General features: G+C 38.1%; 1 protein-coding gene across 1 annotated transcript; it reads left to right on the top strand.

Annotated features, from left to right (window-relative positions):
• Window positions 1-2: 2 nt before the first annotated feature.
• atg4a (autophagy related 4A, cysteine peptidase) lies at window positions 3-21,528 on the top strand. The gene is made up of 13 exons (XM_084137865.1): window positions 3-51; window positions 545-646; window positions 2,548-2,619; window positions 3,216-3,314; window positions 5,816-5,917; window positions 6,337-6,409; window positions 6,892-6,971; window positions 8,299-8,465; window positions 8,548-8,626; window positions 10,536-10,681; window positions 13,118-13,174; window positions 13,246-13,357; window positions 20,913-21,528. The coding sequence occupies exons 1-13, from the start codon at window positions 42-44 to the stop codon at window positions 20,975-20,977; spliced, it is 1,164 nt and encodes a 387-aa protein (XP_083993991.1). The 5' UTR covers window positions 3-41; the 3' UTR covers window positions 20,978-21,528.
• The last annotated feature ends 247 nt before the right edge of the window (window positions 21,529-21,775 follow it).

Genomic DNA, 21,775 nt, shown 5'->3' with positions numbered 1-21,775 from the left:
ACAGTGCACCGCGATGTATTTGTATCCGATGACGGCCGAGGATGGAGGCAGGTAGGGAATTTATGGTTAAAATAAATACGAAATTGGTCTGCAAAGTATCGATTTATTCCACCGACAATGTTCAGGTGACGTCTTAAGTTATAAAAGCGTCGACAAAAGTCTAGTAAAATCTGCTAGGGATTCTTCCAGAGGAAATTTCGTTACTGAGTTTCAAGTTTTCTCATTGTTCTACAGTGGCCTGTGAATCTCTGACTTACAAATGCAGACAAATAGAGTTTGTTTATTCCACGAGTCCCTGTTGTTGTTGTTGTTGTTCACAGTCTATACGTCGTTGCAAATTACCGTGGTAATACCATGTTTGTGGACATATACCATGTTTTGAAGATATGTACCATGGTATTTAAGTACCTCGGAGTACCCAGTAAATACAAAGTACATGACCATGTAACTATTATGGTATTACCATTGCTTCATCAGGGTTTCAGGGTGACAGAAAGTGCAAGCAATGCATGTTGACAGTGTGTCGCAACTCTAATCTCTCCAGTTCTAGCCAAGTATGAGAATCAGTTTTCCGAGTATCTAGAAGAGCTTCCTGAAGCCGACGAGCCAGTGTGGATCCTGGGAGAGTGTTACAATGTTAAAACAAGTAAGACATGCCACAAGTTCATAATGCAAAATCAGATCAATATTTCAACACATTCACTATTACTGAATGGGAATTTGCATTATATCAGCTACCCTGCTCAAGCCTCAAAAGCCATATTAGTTTACCACTAATTAAGATATTTGGTGTCCTTATTACAATGTAATTATACAAGTAAGTACTGTGTAATATTAATTAACAACATGTGCTAACCTTAAGGTTTGGTTGAGGTTTAGTTGCTTGTAATTACGCATCATTTACTGTCATTACGGTTACACTTTATTTTAAGGTGTCATTGTTACAGTGTAATTATATTTTTAAGCACTGAGTAATAATAATTAACTACATGTACTTACTATAGGGTTAGGGTAGGATTAGGATTTAGTTGAGGATTAGTTGCATGTAATTATGCATAATTACTGTTATTACTATGGTAAGTACATGTAATCAACTGATATTGGTTATTTTGATGGCCGATGCTGAGCATGGTGAGATATATACATATATATATATATATTAGGGCTGTGAAAAGATTAATCACGATTAATCACATCCAAAATAAAAGTTTGTGTTTACATAATATATGTGTGTGTACTGTACTACTGTGTATAATTATTTTGTATATATATAAATACACACACTTGCATGTATATATTTCAGAAAAATGTGTTATTTATATATAAAATATTTATATTGCAAATATTTATATTTCTTAAATATATACATGCATGTGTGTGTATTTATATATACAAAATAATTATACACAGTAGTACACACACATATATTATGTAAACACAAACTTTTATTTTGGATGCGATTAATCGTGATTAATCTTTTCACAGCCCTAATATATATATATATACAGAATGGCTCTTTCGGCATTATCCTGAACGCTGTATTTGCATTAATTTCATGTGAACGGAAGAGAGGCTCTCGGGAGCGTGTGTAAACGTCACATCCTTATGATTCTCCCAGCAAAAACAAAGTCCTTCATGTAAATATCAGTCTACAGGCTTTCATAGACAACCTAGGAAGGCGTGGAAGTCTTTTATTTCATTTGGTTACAAGCTGTTCACACATTGGCAATAAAAAAAGCGATTAATACATGAAAATTCTTACATATAGCCCTGTAACAAAAAGGCAGTAAGCACTGTAAGCAACAGTGCCCTCGCTGATCTGGCAAGTCTGTGTGCGCTGGGAAAGAGTTCGGGATGCACCGATTATATGAACATTTTGGCCGATACGATAACCGATAATCCTTTATGTTTGAAAGCCGATGACCGATATATTGGCCGATAAATCTAAATCCACATTTTTATATCATTTCTGAGAGCCTGATTACAAAGCAAAAGTCTCAACATTAAATCCATTTCCAACACACAATTATAATGATCTTCTCATTATTATTTTATGTAGCCGATATGACAGACTTGTTGCACTGAACCGTATTTTCCTTTTTTGAAGTGATTTCAATCATATTTCAAGCAATTCAAAGCCATCATGTTGAACAGTGCGCATCTGAAGAGTCTCAGCTGAAGGAAATAATACATTATTTATCAGCTTTAATATATCAGACAAAAAAAATTATCGGGCCGATAATGATCAAATTAAAAATGACATATATCAACTGGTACCGATAAGGTGGCTGATATATTGTGCATCCCTAGAAAAAAAAAAAAATTCTCAAATAAAATAAAGCACTGGATTCTCAGCAGTGTCGAAAATAAAAGTCACTTATCAGGAAGGGAGGAAAAACAAATTGGCCGATAATAATTATATATCGGTTTAATAATTATCAGATAATAGTTATATATCGGCCAACGAATAAACGTATAACAAAGACACTGTAAAACAGTGTTACTTAAATCCTTAAGCTAAAACGAACATCATTGTATCTCTTCCAGAGAAATCAGAGCTGCTCTCGGACGTGCGATCGCGACTGTGGTTCACATACAGGAAGAAGTTTTCTCCTATAGGTAAGTGGAGAGGAAACTAGTGGATCTGATTCAAGCCAGTGTGTTCGTGTGCAGAGAAGTGTGTCCGAGTTTTTTTTAGCTATGTATTTTACATTTATGCATTTGGCAATGCGACTTGCATTGCATGTCAAGGTACACATTTACATCCTCATCAGTTCTTGCTTTCCCAGGAATTTTAGGAATATTGTCTTTTATAATCTTCTACTTTTCTAAATGTCTCTTCCCCACGTCGGACGTGTTGTTTTGTGAAGCACGCTGGTCGGCTTCGGCTGTATATATTGTGGGAGAACGTGATTTCACCAAGTACCACATGTTCCTGGATCAACATCTTTGCTGACCCTGGAACAACTTTCCAATCAACCAATCAGATTTGAGGGACAAGTTTACAGTTTATGTCAAGTTTAGGCTAAGACCCAGGGTGAGGTGCTTCGACATCAGTGTAATTCACCTCTGATTTTAGGAATAACTTATGGGTAGGGTTAGGTTTAGGGGTAGGGTTAGGGTAAGGACAAAATATGTTGACCCAGGAACATGTCTTACTTGGTGACCATATACTGTGCTGTATAAATACAGGTTGAGTGTGTCTGTGTCCTCAGGAGGAACAGGCCCTTCGTCGGATGCGGGATGGGGGTGCATGCTCCGCTGTGGACAGATGATCCTGGCGCAGGCGTTGGTGTGCCGGCACCTCGGACGAGGTGAGCAAACGCCGCACAGATCGTAACGGGTTACGATAATAGTGTAATTGTCGTTTTAACGATGTGCGTTCTGACGTTATTGAATATCAATAACATAGTATTAACATCACATGAAGATGCCATTTTTCTCCAAGTATCAGCATGGTTATGGTTACAAATGTGATATTGATTTTATACAACAGTTCAATAAACAAGAAGTTAATAGATGTCTCCCAGATTGGTGAAGGAGCTGAAACGGGTTGCGCTAATATTGTAATTGTCATTACATTGACATTAAAGTAACATTATATTGACATTACATTGTAATTGTCGTTTTAACGATGTGCGATCTGGCGTTATTGAGTATATCCCTCACTTTATAGGTGCACACATACACTACGTGATGTAGTCTAGTGGGTTAGACGTGTGTGTGATTTACTGTGTGATTTACTCTATAAAATGCATTTATAATGCGTCGATATTCAAGATAAGGGGCAAAACTACCTTTGTATGTCTTTTATATTTATATCATTTAATATAGTTAAAGTCCCCCTGTAGTCGATCATTTTATCTATTAAAACTCATCTTTGATCACCAAAATGACATATTTAAATGTTTTTTCCTTGAAAAAAAATTCTTCATGCCTTAAAATATCTTGAATGTAACTCGACACCCTTGCCTCATTTAGTATGTCGGTTCTATGAATATGCAAATGAGCCCCGCCTCCACTCACTCACTCAGCTCAGAGATCCACTGGTTGACGATCACACGTTGATCTGATTGGTTACAAGGTCGTTTGTGACGTCAGAAACACCAGCGATTTCAAAGCGTGTTTTTGAGACTGTCTTTGGTTCACTGCAGTTTTAAGGAGGAAATACTCAGCAATGGTGTCGACTTATGAATTTACACATGGTTAGTCTTAAAGCATATTAAAAACACCACATAGACATACAGTATAAACTACATTAAATGCTGGATTTTCACTTTGAGAGTCAAATGCTTCGTTCCCGAATGAATCAGCCATTTGAACGAATTGGTTGAATCTCATTAAAACTGACTTGCTGTCACCTACTATTTCAAATATCAATATTTAATGTCTTATGTTTAAAACATCAGCACATTATTACAGCATGTGTAACTGCAGTTTAAATGCATTCATGTCCCTCTGAGCTGCATTAAACAGCCTGAGTAAATGTATATAAACGTCACTTCAGATGCAGCGTCTGTGTTTCCTAATGATTATATGATTGATATTGATTAAATGTAAGAATTTTGACACAAAAGATGATGCATACATTTAATTAGCTGGCTTTATAAAGTTAAACATGCCCATAAAAGGTAAAAATCCATTTAAACTTACTGGAAAAGCTGATTTCTGTCACTGCTGTGAACTGACCACCGCTCAGAACATGAAGAATATCCAGAACTGTAGTAGTCGGCTGTTCACGGCAGTCCTAAACCTGGAAAGGCATCAACACAACAACACACTCGGCAAAATAGCGTTTAAAGGTCCCGTTCTTCGTGATCCCATGTTTCAAACTTTAGTTAGTGTGTAATGTTGTTGTTAGAGTATAAATAATATCTGTAAAATTATAAAGCTCAAAGTTCAATGCCAAGCGAGATATTTTATTTAACAGAAGTCGCCTACATCGAACGGCCCGTTTGGACTACATCCCTCTACTTCCTTCTTTAATGACGTCACTAGAACAGTTTTTTGACTAACCTCTGCCCACAGTTGCTCCCTCAACTCTACCGAAATTCGTTTATGTACTTGCGCACTTCTTATAACTTACTGTCACTGTGTTTACTCAGCTCTTACGGTGATTTTCTGGAGTAAAACTGACGCTTCATCTTTTGTGTGATGTACAATAAACTTTATTAAACTCATCAGTACATGTTTGATCATCATTCGGATCTGGTCCGAAACAGCAGACTTGTAGGCTATTAATAAATAATGGATACATACAAGCAGATGACAAATACGTTATAATAACCGTAATTAAACTACTAAACTATACCTGTTCCATCTCTATACAGCACTCTGACTCTGTAGGCATTATTGTCCGACTCGAAATGAACACCGTTACTGAGTTTCTGATATTATCATCATTCCGTGAGGTGATATTGTCCTGAGAGACTGAGCGCGAGCTCATGAAGCTCCGCCCCCTGGGTCGTCCAGCAGCAGCTTATTTGCATTTAAAGGGCACACACTAAAACAGCACGTTTTTCTGTGCCCCAAAAAATGACAATTTAAACATGCTGTAAAAAATGATCTGTTGGGTATTTTGAGCTGAAACTTCACATACACACTCTGGGGACATCAGAGACTTATTTTACATCTTGTGAAAAGGGGCATAATACAGGACCTTTAATTATCGTTATCGAGAAAATCCCAGAAAATATTGAGATTATAATTTTTTGCCAATATCACACACCGGATTAGCTACTATCACGCTACTCCTACTGTACTCTGTGATACTGTAGTGAAGGGTTATGAACGCCTCTCTGCTTCACTGCTCTAGACTGGCGGTGGGATCCAGAGAAACATCAGCCCAGAGAGTATCACCGGATCCTGAGCTGCTTCCTAGACAAGAAGGACAGCTGCTACTCCATACATCAGATGGGTGAGGCTTACTGTGTGTGTGTGTGTGTGTGTGTGTGTGTGTGTACTTGTACAACTATCTTTGTGAGGACCAGTTTGAGTTTTAGAGCATTGGAGTGAGGACAGAGAGAGTAAAGTAAGGACATGTTGGCCGGTCGTCACTCTCTGAGAGCCTTTAAAGGCCTGTTTGAGGGTCAAGACTTGGTTTTAGGGATAAGGTTATAATGAGGTTAAGGGTCGGTTTAGGGTCAGGGGTCGGGTTAGGCACTTAGTTGTGATGGGTTGTGAAGGTTAGGGTAAGCGGCTAGAGATTGCATTGTGTCAATGAATGACCTCATAAAGATAGATGTACAAGAGTGTGTGTGTGTGTGCTGTACAGCAGTGGTACTGAAGTCTGTGTATTGTGTGTGTGTGTGTGTGTGCGTGTGTGTGTGTGTGCAGCTCAGATGGGCGTTGGCGAGGGCAAGTCTGTGGGAGAATGGTATGGACCGAACACAGTGGCGCAAGTACTCAAGCAAGTGTCTTTTCTTCTATGCCAAACATTCTTGAAAATAATATTTTGTTGTTACACATGTACACATGTTACACATGTTGTTTGTCCTTATTTTGAAGAAGTGGTTTTACACATTCCACCCCCCCAAATCCAGTGATCTGGATTAAAAGGACCTGCTTTTTTACACTTCCAACTTTTTTAAAGTCCCCCTGTAGTCGATCATTTCATCCCTTAAAACTCATCTCTGATCACCAAAATTACATATTTAAGCATGTTTTCCTTGAAAAAAAATCTTCATGCCTTAAAATATCTTGAATGTAACTCGACACCCTTGCCTCATTTAGTATTTGCGGTTCTATGAATATGCAAATGACCCCGCCTCCACTCACTCACTCAGCTCAGAGATCCACTGGTTGACGATCACACGTTGATCTGATTGGTTACAAGGTCGTTTGTGCCCAAAGGTTGGGGTGAGCTAATGGCCAGTGTGTGTTTGCTTGCAGGAAACTGGCCCTGTTTGATGACTGGAATACTCTGGCTGTGTATGTGTCCATGGACAACACAGTCGTCATTGAAGACATCAGTAAGTGTCTTTTTCTGATTAGTCAAGTCACATTTATTTATATAGTGCTTTATACAAGACAGATTGTTTTAAAGCATCAAAATAAGTGTAAATGTTGCAAAGTTCATCAGTTAGAAAACTTGGCTTTCAGCTGTAAAGTAGTGTCATTATTCAGTTGTGTTCTCATCCGATGGTGTATGCGCAGTAAAATTGATAATATTACTGAATATTAATTGTGTTTTAAACCACAACTAAGCAAGCCAAAGGCGACAGACACTAGCTGTTTCCATCCACATATTTCTGTGCAAATTTTTGGATATTGCACAAAAAATGCTTAATGGAAATGCAGAGATGTGCATAATTTCTAAAAATGTGGATAAAAAACCTTGTGCGCTCAAACGAGGTGGATAAATATTTTTATAATAAGACGTTTATAATAAGACGTTTATTGAGTCTCGTCTGACGCTCTGAGACACTCGTTTATGATGGAGTTTTTATTACTGATATTTTGAGTAATTTGCGTCAAGTGATGATTTTGTTCTCTTGAACACATGGGTTTGAAAAACTGATTCATTCGCAAGTGTTTTATAAGATATTCCAATTTTGTGCATAAATTAAATTCGCAAATTTGGATGGAAACATTGCTAGTGGCAAGAAACCCAGACCTCATCAGGTGACAGAAATGGAGAGAGAAAACCCTTGGCAGTTCTCCTCTGGCCTGACTTCATTAGAAAGGCTGACAAGGTCCATTGGTGGTTGCCAAAGTTGATAGTTCTTCGCCATTATCACAATGCTGGAGGGATTGTGGGGGAACACGAATAATCAACCTTAAAGGTGCAGTGTGTAATATTTAAGAGGATCTGTTGACAGAAATGCAGTATCATAAACATAACTATGTTTTCAGTGGCGTATAAAGACCTTACATAATGAACCGTTATGGTTTTATTACCTTAGAATGAGGCATTTCTCTCTACACACACCGCGGGTCTCCTTACATCGACATGTTTCTACAGTGGCCCTGAACGGACAAAAGCGTTTCGTCACTATGTTGTTCTTCGTATGAAGAAGCGAGCTAAAGCTAGCGAATAAAACACTGACACAATGATGAACAAGTAACAATAATATTCACAATAACATATCGTTTTACTGAACAATCAAGTAAACCTAATTTCTTAATTTATCTTTGTAAAGAATCCTCATTGATTAACTGGCTACTCTCTGCTGTCTCAGACGACGACATCACTTCCTGTCGGGTGCAATTCACAACCTCACCACTAGATGCCGCTAAAATGACACACTGCCCCTTTAACTCTTCTTGTTTCTCTCTTACACTCTTCTTGACGAGCAGAGAAGCAGTGTCAGCAGCCGGGTCGGGAGTGTGTGTCGGGCCGGAGCGGTTCAGAGGCTCTTCATCTTCACACACAACGGCCCCTGGACTGGAGGCCCCTGCTCCTGGTCATTCCTCTGCGAATGGGCATCAACAGCATCAACCCCGTCTACATTCAGGCCTTCAAAGTATGACGCTTCTCTGATGTTCAGCCCAAGTGCATGATGATGGCCCTTCATGTGTCACATGTTTCATATCTTCTTTTTCTAGGAGTGTTTCAAGATGCCTCAGTCATGTGGTGTTTTGGGAGGAAAGCCCAACCTGGCCTTTTATTTTATTGGATTTATTGGTGAGTTTTCTCAGGCTAAGTTTTGAAACTCTGATGATTCTTCCGCAACAGCCGTGCTTCCACTGCCGGGCCAAAAGCGAGTGTGTTAGTGTGTGCCAGTCGCGTTTCCACGGTCACTTCCAGGGCGAACGAGCGACGGAAGACTTCATGTACCAGCTAGCATCCGCTTTAAAGACTTTTACAATCATTTTAGCTCAAAACTCACTTTCAGACAGCAGTGAGTGTTTGAATATCTTCTGTTTGTGATCCGATGTGGATTCTGGTCACCGTATAAGGCAGAAATATTTATACGCGATGCAAAAGATGCGCGCTAACCATTACCATAGTAAACGTGGTAAATACGGCCGCTTGAAGAAATCAAGACAAATCATATAGGCGATCACAGTCCTGTATGTATTTTATCTGTCAGTATGTCGTTATACAGGACTGTCTGAGATTCATATGTAGCTCTGCATACGTCACAAAATAAAGCAACTTTCTGTGTGACTAATGTGCAATCTTGACACAAATTGATTCATTAAGGTCAATGTATATGTCAATTAGTGTAAAACATTGATTGCTTGGGTTATAAATCTTCAAGTAAACAACAAAAATGTCAGCAAACGGTCTCTTTTATCGTTTGCGATCTCGCTAGTTTCCACTCATTTCTCATTTAAATAGTCCATTTGTTGGTGAAATGATGAGTTTGTGTGACGTTGTTCCAGAGAGGCGTGTTTTAGTGAAGCGCTGCGGAGCTTCTGGCCCGAGCGTGGTTTTGTGCTCCAGGTTCGAGGCTATAGGCTAGTTGCACGTGGCCGCCATGTTGGATTTCCGATCAGAGAGTGTGCGGGTAGACACTTCCGGTTTCGCATTACGCCCGGTGCAGAAAGCCGAAAATGATCTCTTATAGTTGTTTATAGAATCAATAATATCACTTAAAATACTACTAAGATCCATATTACTATCACGGCAATTAAATGCACGGATGCATAGTCAGATTAATGAATGAAATACAAATGTTCATGAACAGAAGATTGTGTTTGATTCATGCTGCATACGCAATGCCAGTTATGCCTACTGTAAATATAGAGTTACAACTACGATTAGAGTTGTTTGCATAAATGCAGCGTGAACATTCACACGTTTGCCCTGTGATAGGCTACAGTTTATCTCCATAAATACTATTTTCTCAATTCTGCGCATATATTTTCACTTACTTGCATCAATTGTTCGATCAATATTATCATCACATATTTTACATTTACATTTTTAACTGTAGGTACCACAGACAATTTAATATAGGCAAGTTTGTGTATATTTTACACGTAGTAAAATACTGTATGTGCTGCTTATAAACACTAGACAAATAATGATTTATGAAACAGATCTTTACTCATCTCACTTGCACAAAATAAATGCAGTAGTAGAAAGCACAGAAACGCACAGGTGAAATACACTGAAAATTATATGCATTTAAAAATGTGGTCGGGTTGAAGTCATCCTCCGGATCTTCTCATCCACTCGGCCCGTACCGCAGCGTCAACGGGGAATGCATGAACGCTGACTTCTCTGTTGTAACGCGACGAAACGGTACATAACGGCACACAGCGATGAAGTGCTGAGGCTGTCACCCTCTGAAAGGCAAGTCGTCTCTCTTGAATCCTAAAAACACTCATTGTGAAAAATTATCTCTGGCAATGGACCTCGGTCGCTGTTGTCACTCGCTCTCGCTGTCAGATCACCGGAAGTACTGGCCCACACACTCAAGGTCGAACGTCAACGGTCGCCATATTGGCCCTGTTTAGTGCCCCGGCTCGCACTGGCCCGACAGTGGAGACGCAGATAATGATTCCTATGAAAATGAATAAAAAAAGTGATGCTTTATCCTGGAAAATGTGTCATGGATGCATTCTCATTTGTGCTTCTTCAGATGACGAGTTGATCTATCTGGACCCTCACACTACGCAGCAGGCCGTGGACTCTGAGTCAGGCAGTGCTGTGGACGACCAGAGCTATCACTGCCAGAGGACCCCTCACCGCATGAAGATCACCAGCCTGGACCCTTCGGTTGCACTGGTGAGAGATCAGACTCTGTGTGCTTCCCTTCAGCCTAACCTCGTCTAGCACTTCTCCCCACCCAAGATAAACCATGGGTCAAATGTTTGAGATGTGTCATGGTTTTGAAAAACTGCTCTAAGGCCCAGTTTACAGCTGGTGTTGACAATGCTTTTTGGTGGATCGGATCACAAGCAGACGAGGGAGACACATCCCCGTTTACACCTGGTGTTTTAATCCACTCTCCACCACTTCTTCAGAGGAGGGTCTATGAGCGGGTAAATGTGAGCTTTCTCAGATCTTTCAGTCTAATGGACGAAATAAGATCACACAATCTCTTACAGCCACAAGATCAGCCGAGCGCTGTGAGTGTGTGTTAGAAATCAGGAACGCTGAGAGAACAGTGTGTTTGGCTCGATTTCCCTCTTCAAACCGAACTCGTGTCTCCAGCTGATAAAGATTAAACCCGTCCGGCTCGAGCTCTTCTCATAATGTTCCCTCATTATTCAGTAGACGGAGAGAAGACGGTCTTTTAGAGGCTGTTTGAACACACTCGATCACATGAGCGTTTACACTACGACAGCAATCCGGTCGAATGGAAGTGGAGGAAGTGGACGAGCTCAAAGCGTTTTAGACCCGTTTACTCCTGTGTTTAGAGTCGTCCACTAGTGACCCGATCGACTGAAACACATCTAAACACCAGCTGTACACAGGGCCTTGCTCACCAAGGCTAGGTTTGGGTATTGTTTGAATTTTAGCAATTCTGATTCTACTTTTTGATTCTGATTCTTATTGATTCCCAGATTCAATTCCAATAAGGTAAACAATAAATAAATAAGTAAAACATTTAGATATCAAACATATTTATTCTGTGTCTTTTTGCAAAACATTGAATACCATTGAACACTTACTCAAAGAACATTTGCCTATGGTTTTAACAAAAATACAACTAGCCTAACTAATATAAGGTTCAAACATTATTAAAGACAAGGAAACAGTCAGTAAAAAAATAAGAGCAAATAAACAAATTAGCGATAGCACAAATAAATACAGCTAAACAACGTTCAGGTACAGACATTAAAATGTAAAATAACACTGCATCTTCACTGTATAAATGAAATAAAGATTAATCTTATTAAAGCTACAAAAGTGATTCAGTCGAGAGATTTTAATTAACGTTAATTAATAATTAAACGGTTTATTAGGCTGCTGTCCCTTTAAGAGCTGCACAGATCCAATACACTGATACACGTTTTCTTTCTCAACTGTTAACGTTCACTTAAGACAAATCTGACTGTGATTACGAGGATATTTTGACATCATTTTGTGTGTATTTCCCGAAAAGGGAAACTCCAGTAGGGAGTCATCAGACCGGTTTCAAAATAATGAGAATGGCACAGAAACTGTGAATCATGGGAAAAGTACAGAAACATTGATCCGATTGCTTGAGCGACATTACCCAGAATAAAGGTGCAAACTTGGCAGATCAGTGCCCAAATTTATTTAAAATGCAATATTCAATTCACTTTTTTTTATAGCGCTTTTCACAATACACATCGTTTCGAAGCAGCTTTACAGAAAATGCAAGAGTCCACATTACAGTACGGCAGAAACAATGAGCTTATTGAAGTAATGAATACTTGTTTGTTAAGAAATGATTATGACATATAGAAAATTTAAGCACTGATCTAGAAATTAATCAAAACTAAAACTAACTAATGCTAAAAGTGAAATAAGAGTACCTAAATAGTAATATTTAAAAACAAAAACTCATCTAGATCATTTAGATCAGAGATCTTTTAGATTTGGCCCACCAGTGTGTGTTTGTTTGTTGTTGTTGTTGATTTTTTGCAGCGAAATGTAGAAAATTGAATTTTTTTTAAATGTGCATTTTAATAAAACACAGTTAGATATAATGCAGTTAAATACAGTTTTTACTTTGAGCCCACGTCCCTCAATCAAGCTGGATTTTTGTCCGTTCTTAAATGCTTGGGCACCTTCTGTTACACGAAGCAAAAAAAGAATCAGAATATTGATGTTTGATATTGCAATTATTATGTAAAGTTATCATTAATATTATCCTCAGATCTTTTGCATACTGTTGATTGTATTTTACACCCTAAAATGAAAGTATGTACAATTGTCAGAATTGTAATTGAGAACATATCGCTTTAATCAAAGGCCTGTCTGTGCTTATGTGTGAAAACATTCAGTTCACGTTTATTTGTACAGCGCTTTTCACAATACACATCATTTCAAAGCAGCTTTACAGAAAATGCATGAGTCCACATTACAAAACATAACGAGCCTGTGAAACCATTTATTTTATATGCTGAGACCATTTCACTTCCAAACGCATGAATGAGAGAATGAGCCGAGCGTTCTGAGTTCCAGATGGTGGAGTGTGTGTTCAGGCTTGGGTTTGAGTGGCCAGTAAACGTGAGTGTTTGTCTCTAGGGTTTCTTCTGCAAGAGCGAGGAGGACTTTGACAGCTGGTGTGATCTGGTTCAGCAGGTGAGACTGGCACGTCTGCTCGCTGGCTTCATACCTTTAACTTGCTTTTAATAATTCTCTCTGATTTCAAGGAGCTCCTCAAGAAAAGAAACTTGCGTATGTTCGAGCTGGTGGAGAAACATCCCTCTCATTGGCCTCCGTTTGTTCCTCCCACCAAACCAGAGGTTCAGACCACAGGAGCAGGTAATGTCGGATCTCAAACCTTTGGCCCCGTTCACACACGGTGTTAAGATGCGTTTCAGTCGATCGCATCACGAGTGCACGACTCTAAACTAGTGGTCGACCGATATTGGTTTTTTGATGGCCGATGACGATATCTTAGAGAGCAGGATGGCCGATATAAAGCCTATATTTTTATTATATACTTTATATTTATTTTAATCAATATTTTATAAATTTTAAATAAATTAGAAAGCAAATCTTTAAAATAAACATGCTTATACTTTAGACGGAAACTTCTTGAATCTGCAATCCTATTACAGTATTTTTCACAAATAAAGTAATTGTTTAAAAATATATGAATATGTGAATAAAAAGGAAGTAAACACTAACATTGCACTCAGTAATCTGGCGATATTGTGCGCACTGGTAATCATATTCAGAGGTGGACGAAGTACACAACTTCCTTACTTGAGTGAAAGTATAGATACTACTGGTCAAATATTACTCCGTTACAAGTAAAAGTTGTAAAGACCTATTTTTACTTAAGTAAAAGTACAGAAGTACTCGATTTTTAAAATACTTAAAAGTAAAAAGTAAATGTCAATGCATTGTTTTATTATTGTTGCATTGTTGTATGTAATACTTAAAGTACCGTATGCCTCTGAAGCTACGCCTGCCTTCCTAACCTCATATCAATATCAAATTTATTTCTAGAACACAGTTCCAGTGGGATTGAATGTGAGATTGAATAAGTCACTCAATAACGTCCACAATGGTTTCGGACACCCAGATGGCTGTTCACTCAAATATTGCCCTATTTAAAGTTTTTGGGCTTTTAGTATGAATATGTCAGCCTTACTGTTATCTATAAGCTAGTGTGCTCCAAAAAAGTGACAAAAGTCGCATTTAGAAGACCAAACCCAACGTTGAAAATGAAAATCAGGTTTATGTCAGAATCCAATGTCAGATTGACGTTGATCTCCAACGTTGGACAGACGTTGTATTGTGGTTGAAAATGAAAATCGGGTTGACGTCAGAAACCAACATCAGTCGGGTTCTGACGTCACCCCGACTTTCATTTCCAACCAAAATGCAACCCCTGCAACCAAAATCATCCACTGACTGATGTTACTTTCTACTCAAGGACCTTGACAGAATTGTAGTGGAGTAAAAAGTACGATATTTATCTTTCAAATGTAGTGAAGTTAAAGTAAAAAGTTTCCAGAAAAAATAATACTCAAGTAAAGTACAGATACTCAAAAAGTGTACTTAAGTACAGTACTCAAGTAAATGTTCTTTGTTACTGTCCACCTCTGATCATATTTAAATCAAATAAAGACAAGGTAACGCTAATATTACATACAGCACAGTGAAAACGATATGAATATGACACAGTTGGCAACTGGATATAGCACAGCATATTTTAAAATGAAGGATTTAAAGTGTTTCGATCGCGTCTCCTGAAGCTGATCTTCTGTTCGCATTCACTCACTTCGCACAGACCGACCGTCACTCGCAGTAACACGTTTATGCTGACAGTAATGCACACTTCACAAGATATCACAGCTGGACTCCAGTAAACAATTGGTTCTTACAATTGATTGTTTGGGTCCTTACATGCGCTTCGTGAGGCACACTAGCACACACACGCAAGGTCTCTCGCTCCCTCTCTCTACACGTTCTTTCCCCGGTAGACGTAGAATCCACAGCTAGATCAATGAGAAACCCTATGATTACAACGACCATCATTTGAAGTGTCACACAGGTCTGAAATTATCGTACATTATAGGATTTTTTCCATTATTGATCGTACATCGTACAGAGGTCAAAATTATCGTACAAATACGATAATTATCGTACATCTGGCAACACTGGTGAGCACTGTGTGTTCAGGCGCTGGTGTTCTCAGCGCCGCCCGTCAAAATAAAAGTCTGGAGCGTCGTCAAAATAAAATTCCCGCTTCCAACATATCGGCCAATCAGAAAAACTTATCGGCCGATGCCGATATTTTAAAAATGCCAAATATCAGCCGATATATTGGTCGACCACTACTCTAAACACAGGTGTAAACGGGTCTGAAACGCTTTGAGCTCGTCCACTTTCACCTTTCAGGGAGTTGAAAACACATTCGACCGGTTTGCTTTCGTAGTGCTCATGTGATCGAGTGTGTTCAAACAGCCAATAAAAGACCGTCTTCTCTCCGTCTACTGAATAATGAGTGAACATTATGGGAAGCGCACTATTTTTTCACTGGCTTTTCCCATAGGCTTTGGGATTATCGCTAAAAACAAGCTCTGTGATCAACAAAAGTTTATGATACTTGCTCGTTTTGTCCATCAAGATAATTATCACAGATGAACAACTTTTATGAATTTTGAAGCCTAGATGCCAGGAGTAAAAAGCTAAAGGAAGGCTGTAAACGAACTACACCACGGTACCACGGATTCAACGTCACCATCACTACACTCATTTAGACACTTGTTAGGCCACTTGCCCTTTTTCAAGACACGTAACAGCTTAAAAAAATCACGAGTGGGGTAATATGGATGTATTTTATGTTGTAGAATAAAACATGAAAGTGTCCTGAGCTTGTGTTCACCACAGACCTTATTTCAGCCATTTAACCAAAACCCCATTCAAAAAACCCATTGACTTCGGGACGATGGAACCGGAAGTGCTAAAATGCAACTCGCTTCTCATTTTTGGCCTACAAATTTACTTAAAGGGGTGGCATAATGCCCTTTTCACAAGATGTAAAATAAGTCTCTGATGTCCCCAGAGTGTGTGTGTGAAGTTCTAGCTCAAAATATCCCACAGATATTTATATTTATATAGCATGTTAAAATTGTCTCTTTTTGAGGGTGAGCAAAAACACACCGTTTTTGTGTCTGTTCCTTTAAATGCAAATGAGCTGCTGCTCCCGGCGCAGAGGGCGGAGCTTCAACAGCTTGTGTCCTTTTACACACACATGCACACATGCACTGAAAATTTCAAAAACTTTTAGCCTTTTATGTTCAAACCGGAGTCAGACAATGATGGAGAGACTCAAGAAGAAGAGACAACATGTAGAAGCAACAGGACATTTCTGAATGGTTAGTTGATGAATTTATGTATCTTATGTGTAGTTGTCTTCTAGTCATTGATTAGCATATTCTGTCTTGATAATCTATAAATCGTGTTCCGGGGGCGGGGTTTATGTAAATATTAGGGTTGGTGATGTCACTAACCCGGGAGGAATGTGGTGTAGTCTCTACCAGCCGTTTGTTGTAGTCCTTAAAAAGTGATTTCTGTAAAAGCAAATATCTCCCTTTGCTTTGAACTTTGAGCGTTGTAACTTTGCAGATGTTGTTTATGCTCAAACAGCAACATTACACACTAACTAAAGTTAGAGAAGTCAAATCATAATCAACCGACCCTTTAATATCTGTGCAACTCTATTAGCATAGATCCACCCTGAGTGATCCTCAGTCAGCATTCCTGTTTCCTCGCTGAGATTTACAACATCTGTGCCAAAAAACATTACAAATGTTCTGTGATTGGATGTACCAACGAACATAAGAGTCTCCGGCGTCTGAGCCACTGAGGACACCGGGGCTGAATTTCATTTATGAAGGAAATGTACTGAAGAAAGTCTGTAAAGTGTTATATATTTGAGCAAATCATTTTACGCCAGATTGCTTCTCAAATGAGGGTCAGTTCAATGCTGGATTTGCACAAAAGTTGTTTCTGAAATATTTTTAGATTAACATTACGGTACATGCTAGTCGATGAGTCGAATCATCTTAACTCTACAACAACTTCATAAATATATCCACTAACCGTTCAGAAACCGTGTCTCCATCAGTGTCCGACATCGACACGTGTGAGGCTGAACAGTGCTAATGACAGTTCGGCTGCGTGAGATTCTCCAGTCTTGTTGGCGCCGGAGTATCCGAAGCATGAGCTGCACAGGCTCCGCCCTCTTCTGGAAAGGGGGCGGGGAGCAGCAGCTCATTTGCATTTAAAGGAACACGCATGAAAACTGAGTGTTTTTGCTCACACCCAAATATGGGCAAATTTGACAAGCTGTAATTAGTGATATCCGGTTCTTTTAGTGAACCGGTTCTTTTTAGTGAGCCGGTCGAACCAGTTCACCAAATCAGACTGAATCGTTCAAAACAGTTCGCGTCTTGAGTCAACGCCGATTCACAGTCTTCTAAAGTTACTCACTTTCCAACATGCCTGACACAGTCCCTCCACTCGAAATTTTGTTGAACATCAATAAGCGTAACAATAAAACATGTTGGAAACATGTTTATCACATAATCACTGTCTTATCACTGTATTATTTTAAAGATTGGAAACACAATGAATGGATTAAAACTGTCAAACTAAACATTTATTATTATACTAAAACATTATTTTCAGGAACAGCTGATTTAATTTCTAAGTAAGTTGATATTTGACGTGAACTCTTGCCACGGTTTTAAGGGTGCAAAGTAAATGTGTTTATAATGTGTTAATCAAAACATAAGTATTAAACACACTCGAGACATGCTGCAACTTTTTAGTTTTGTTGAAACAACCACCAAAATGTCAGACAAGTATCAACACGTCTGTAAAACATATTCTTCAGGAATGCCCAATCTTTAATGTTATGAGTCAGCGCTTTATTTATTTCTGGATCCAGAATGTATTTTGCATTAAAAGTACATTTAAAGAATCTTTTTTTTTTTTTCTAAGTTTGTTTTAATTATGTTATACTTCTAATATTGTTGTTAAATGTTCCATGAGCACGGGTGAACCGATGAGGGGGCGAATTTGGAAAAATGTACATTTATTTAATAACAAATAAAGCGAACTGGAAAATGCAAATGCAACTATATAAAACATATTAACATGATGAACATGCAACAACTGTTCAGTCAAAACATGAAGGCCTAAATGTATTTTACTGTTTACTGTTGTGTGTGCACGTTAGCCTGTATTTCAAGCTTTATGAGCGGGATCCTGGTTTCTATAAGAAGTTGATGAAGACCAGTTTATTCACCTTATATCTTTAAGACAGCGTTTGCTCATCGCCTGTACTGGGTTCATTTGTAAAACGTAAATGTAAGAAACGTATCCAAGATGATGATGACGATGATTACTATTATTTAACTGAAGTTATGATTACTTTATTTGAATGTATTTTTATCCGCCGAGATGATAGAATCGACGTCATTACGCGAGGACGTAAAAGAACTGGTGAACCGTTCATTGAAACGAACTGTCCGAAAGAACCGGTTCGCGGAAATCAACCGGACTTCCCGTCACTGGCTCTAATAACTGATCTGTGGGGTGTTTTGAGCTGAAATTTCACAGACACATTCTGGAAACACCATACATTTATATTACATCTTGTGAAAAGGTCTCCTTTAAACTTTGTCCGCTGAAGACTTAAGTTTGGTTCGAACATGAAAAAAACAAAGATCTGAAAAGCCCATAGATTCAGTAGACCCTTCCCTGGAAGACATCAGGACAGAAGAGATTAAAACTCCTGCGGTCTCATTTATAAATCTGTGCGTAAGATCCTTAATAAAAGTGTACAGTACCAGTCAAAAGTTTGGAAACACTACTATTTTTAATGTTTTTGAAAGAAGTCTCTTATGCTCATCAAGCCTGCAGTTAAAAAAAAAACAAAACAAAAAAACAGTAATATTATGAAATATTATTACAATTTAAAATAATGGTTCTCTTTTTTAATATATTTTAAAATGTAATTTATTTTTGTGATGCAAAGCTGAATTTTCATCAGCAAGTACTCCAGTCTTTGGTGTCTTATGATCCTTCAGAAATCATTCTAATATGATGATTTGATGCTCAGTTATTATCAATGATGGAAACAGTTGTGCTGTTTAATATATTTTTTTGGAATACTTTTTTCAGGATTCATTGATGAGTAAAACGTTAACAGCATTTATTCATAAAAACAGCATTTATTCAAAATAAAAACATTTCTAACAATATAAATCGTTACCATCACCTTTTATCAATTTAACGCATCCTTGTTGAATTAAAGTACTAATTTCTTTTAAAAAAAATAGTTATTGTTCCCAAACTTTTGAACGGTAGTGTATATTGTTACAAAAGATTTCTATTCTAAATAAATACAGTTCTTTTTAACTTTTTATTCATCAAATAATCCTGAAAAAAGTATCTCAGGTTATAGAAAAAATATTAAGCAGCACAACTGTTTCCAACATTGATCATAAATCAGCATATTAGAATGATTTCTGAAGGATCATAAGACACCAAAGACTGGAGTACTTGCTGATGAAAATTCAGCTTTGCATCACAAAAATAAATTACATTTTAAAATATATTAAAAAAGAGAACCATTATTTTAAATTGTAATAATATTTCATAATATTACTGTTTTGTTTTTTTTTTGTTTTTTTTTAACTGCAGGCTTGATGAGCATAAGAGACTTCTTTCAAAAACATTAAAAATAGTAATGTTTCCAAACTTTTGATTAGTACTGTATGTGCGTCTGAAAACAAAAAATGGCGTATGGTAAAAAATATTCAGACTTATAAAACCGTGCGTACACCAGAACCTGTGCAAAATTCACCCGAAATAACCATATGTGGAGCTTACAGCGCCTCTTTTACTATGCACATCCTCATCTGCATATCATTTGCATATTCATCCACGCGATACCATGTTTAACGGTACAAGACATTATGAAAATATGAGATACTGATGTGCGTCACATTACATTGTTAAAAATCATTTAGTAGCCTATCCTTTCCTTGTTTTTGAATAAATAAATCAAAAAGTATAAAGTACATTTCAGAGAGAGTTTTTCTCAATCTTTTCCACTGGCCAAATAGTATTTTTAATTGCTTTATATTTTTTATGGAAACAGAGAGGCCTTATTGTGCATTATTGATCACTATTTGTGTGGAAATATGTCTGTTCTGCTATTATCATGCGCTAATCAAACATTAAAGCACAGCATGCCACAGGAAAAGTGTTCAAAAGCAGCGCATCCACTACAAATATTATTTATTAGAATCTAAAAAATGTAACGTCTCTGTAATGATTTCATGTAATTTAAGTGCTTAACTCCATTAATGAGACTGACATATTTAATCTAAATGTGTTTATCAGATGTAAAACAGTTCATTATTTGATGTATTTAAACTGTTATCGTGAACATGCACTGTATTAATGATTAGGACTCATAATGAAGATTTAAAGTGGTTTTCCTTCATCGGTCCCTCAGATCGCCGTCGGTGTCGCTAAACTGCTCCGTCTCAAATGTTCGTACGCATGGGTCAGAGTTTGCGTGCAGGTGCGCACATTCTCCCGTCAGTTTTGTTTTTATAAATCATAACATAAGTGTGGGAAGTGGCGAACGGCACTCACAGGGCCTGTTCTGTGTGAACGCAGTGGTTATGAATAAGTGTCTCCCTCGTCTACCTGTGATCCGATCCACCAAAACACATCTCAATACCAGCTGTAAACTGGGCCTAAGATACTCTCAGACATCCTAGATAACTGTGGCAAAGTGAATTTGTGTTTCATAACCTGAACATCATTCTTCTCCTAGAGTTCATCGAATCTCCAGACAAGCTTTTCGAGTCGGAAGAGGAGTTCGAGATCCTGAACGTGTGATCTCGGGCCGGCCGGGTGTCTGAAGCTTGTCTCCGCTCCACAAGTGCCTCAGATCAACACCAAGCAGAAAACACGAGCTCGTGCTTCTCTCTGTGGAAACAGGAGAAAACAACAAGCCAAGGATCCCGTAGCGACTTCATGTGACGTTCAGCCTCATCCAGAGGCCACAGAAGCAGAGCTTGACCAGTTGCATGAACTTTCTCGTACTGTACGATGGAGTGAAGGCTTTCATGAGGATGATCTCTGTACAGCCTCAACACACTCTTACCTCCTGACTGCAGGAGATCGACCATATGCACAGTAACACTCAATCTCTAATTCAGTGTTATATAAGAAAACCTTACTGGTTAAAAAAAAGTGCCTCTATTTGACATATTTATGTTTTTGACTGGTAAAGGTGATGTTTCCTTTCCTTTTTAATGGGTTAATTATGACACCCACCCCTGCACATCTGTAAATATGGCTTCAAATGAAGATATTTAAATATGTTATCGTGTTTTGGATTGGTCCTTTCACTTTTTTAGAACAAATAAACTACCTAATTACGTATCGTTTACTGTCCCGTTCACTGTCTTTGTTCTGAGCAGGACTCTTCAGCGGTTGATGAATGAAATATTAATATTACATCAATAGTATTATGTAACGTCTTTAAAGAAATAATGTATTGGCCTAATACACACACACACACAGTATCAGTCAAAAGTTTGGAAATATTACTATTCTCATTACTCTTCTGCTCACCATGACTGCATTTATTTGATCAAAAATACAGTAAAAACAGAAATATTGTGAAATATT

This window comes from Abramis brama (genome assembly GCF_963993115.1).
Source record: "Abramis brama genome assembly, chromosome: 15".
NCBI lineage: Eukaryota > Metazoa > Chordata > Actinopteri > Cypriniformes > Leuciscidae > Abramis > Abramis brama.
Note: the sequence above shows the minus strand (reverse complement) of the source record. Positions and strands in the feature narration are given on the sequence as shown.

Coding starts and splice junctions, on each gene's coding strand:
- atg4a (XM_084137865.1), top strand. Junction 6,972..8,298: donor AGTCGTCATTGAAGACATCA/GTAAGTGTCTTT, acceptor CTTGACGAGCAG/AGAAGCAGTGTCAGCAGCCG. Junction 8,627..10,535: donor TTATTTTATTGGATTTATTG/GTGAGTTTTCTC, acceptor GTGCTTCTTCAG/ATGACGAGTTGATCTATCTG.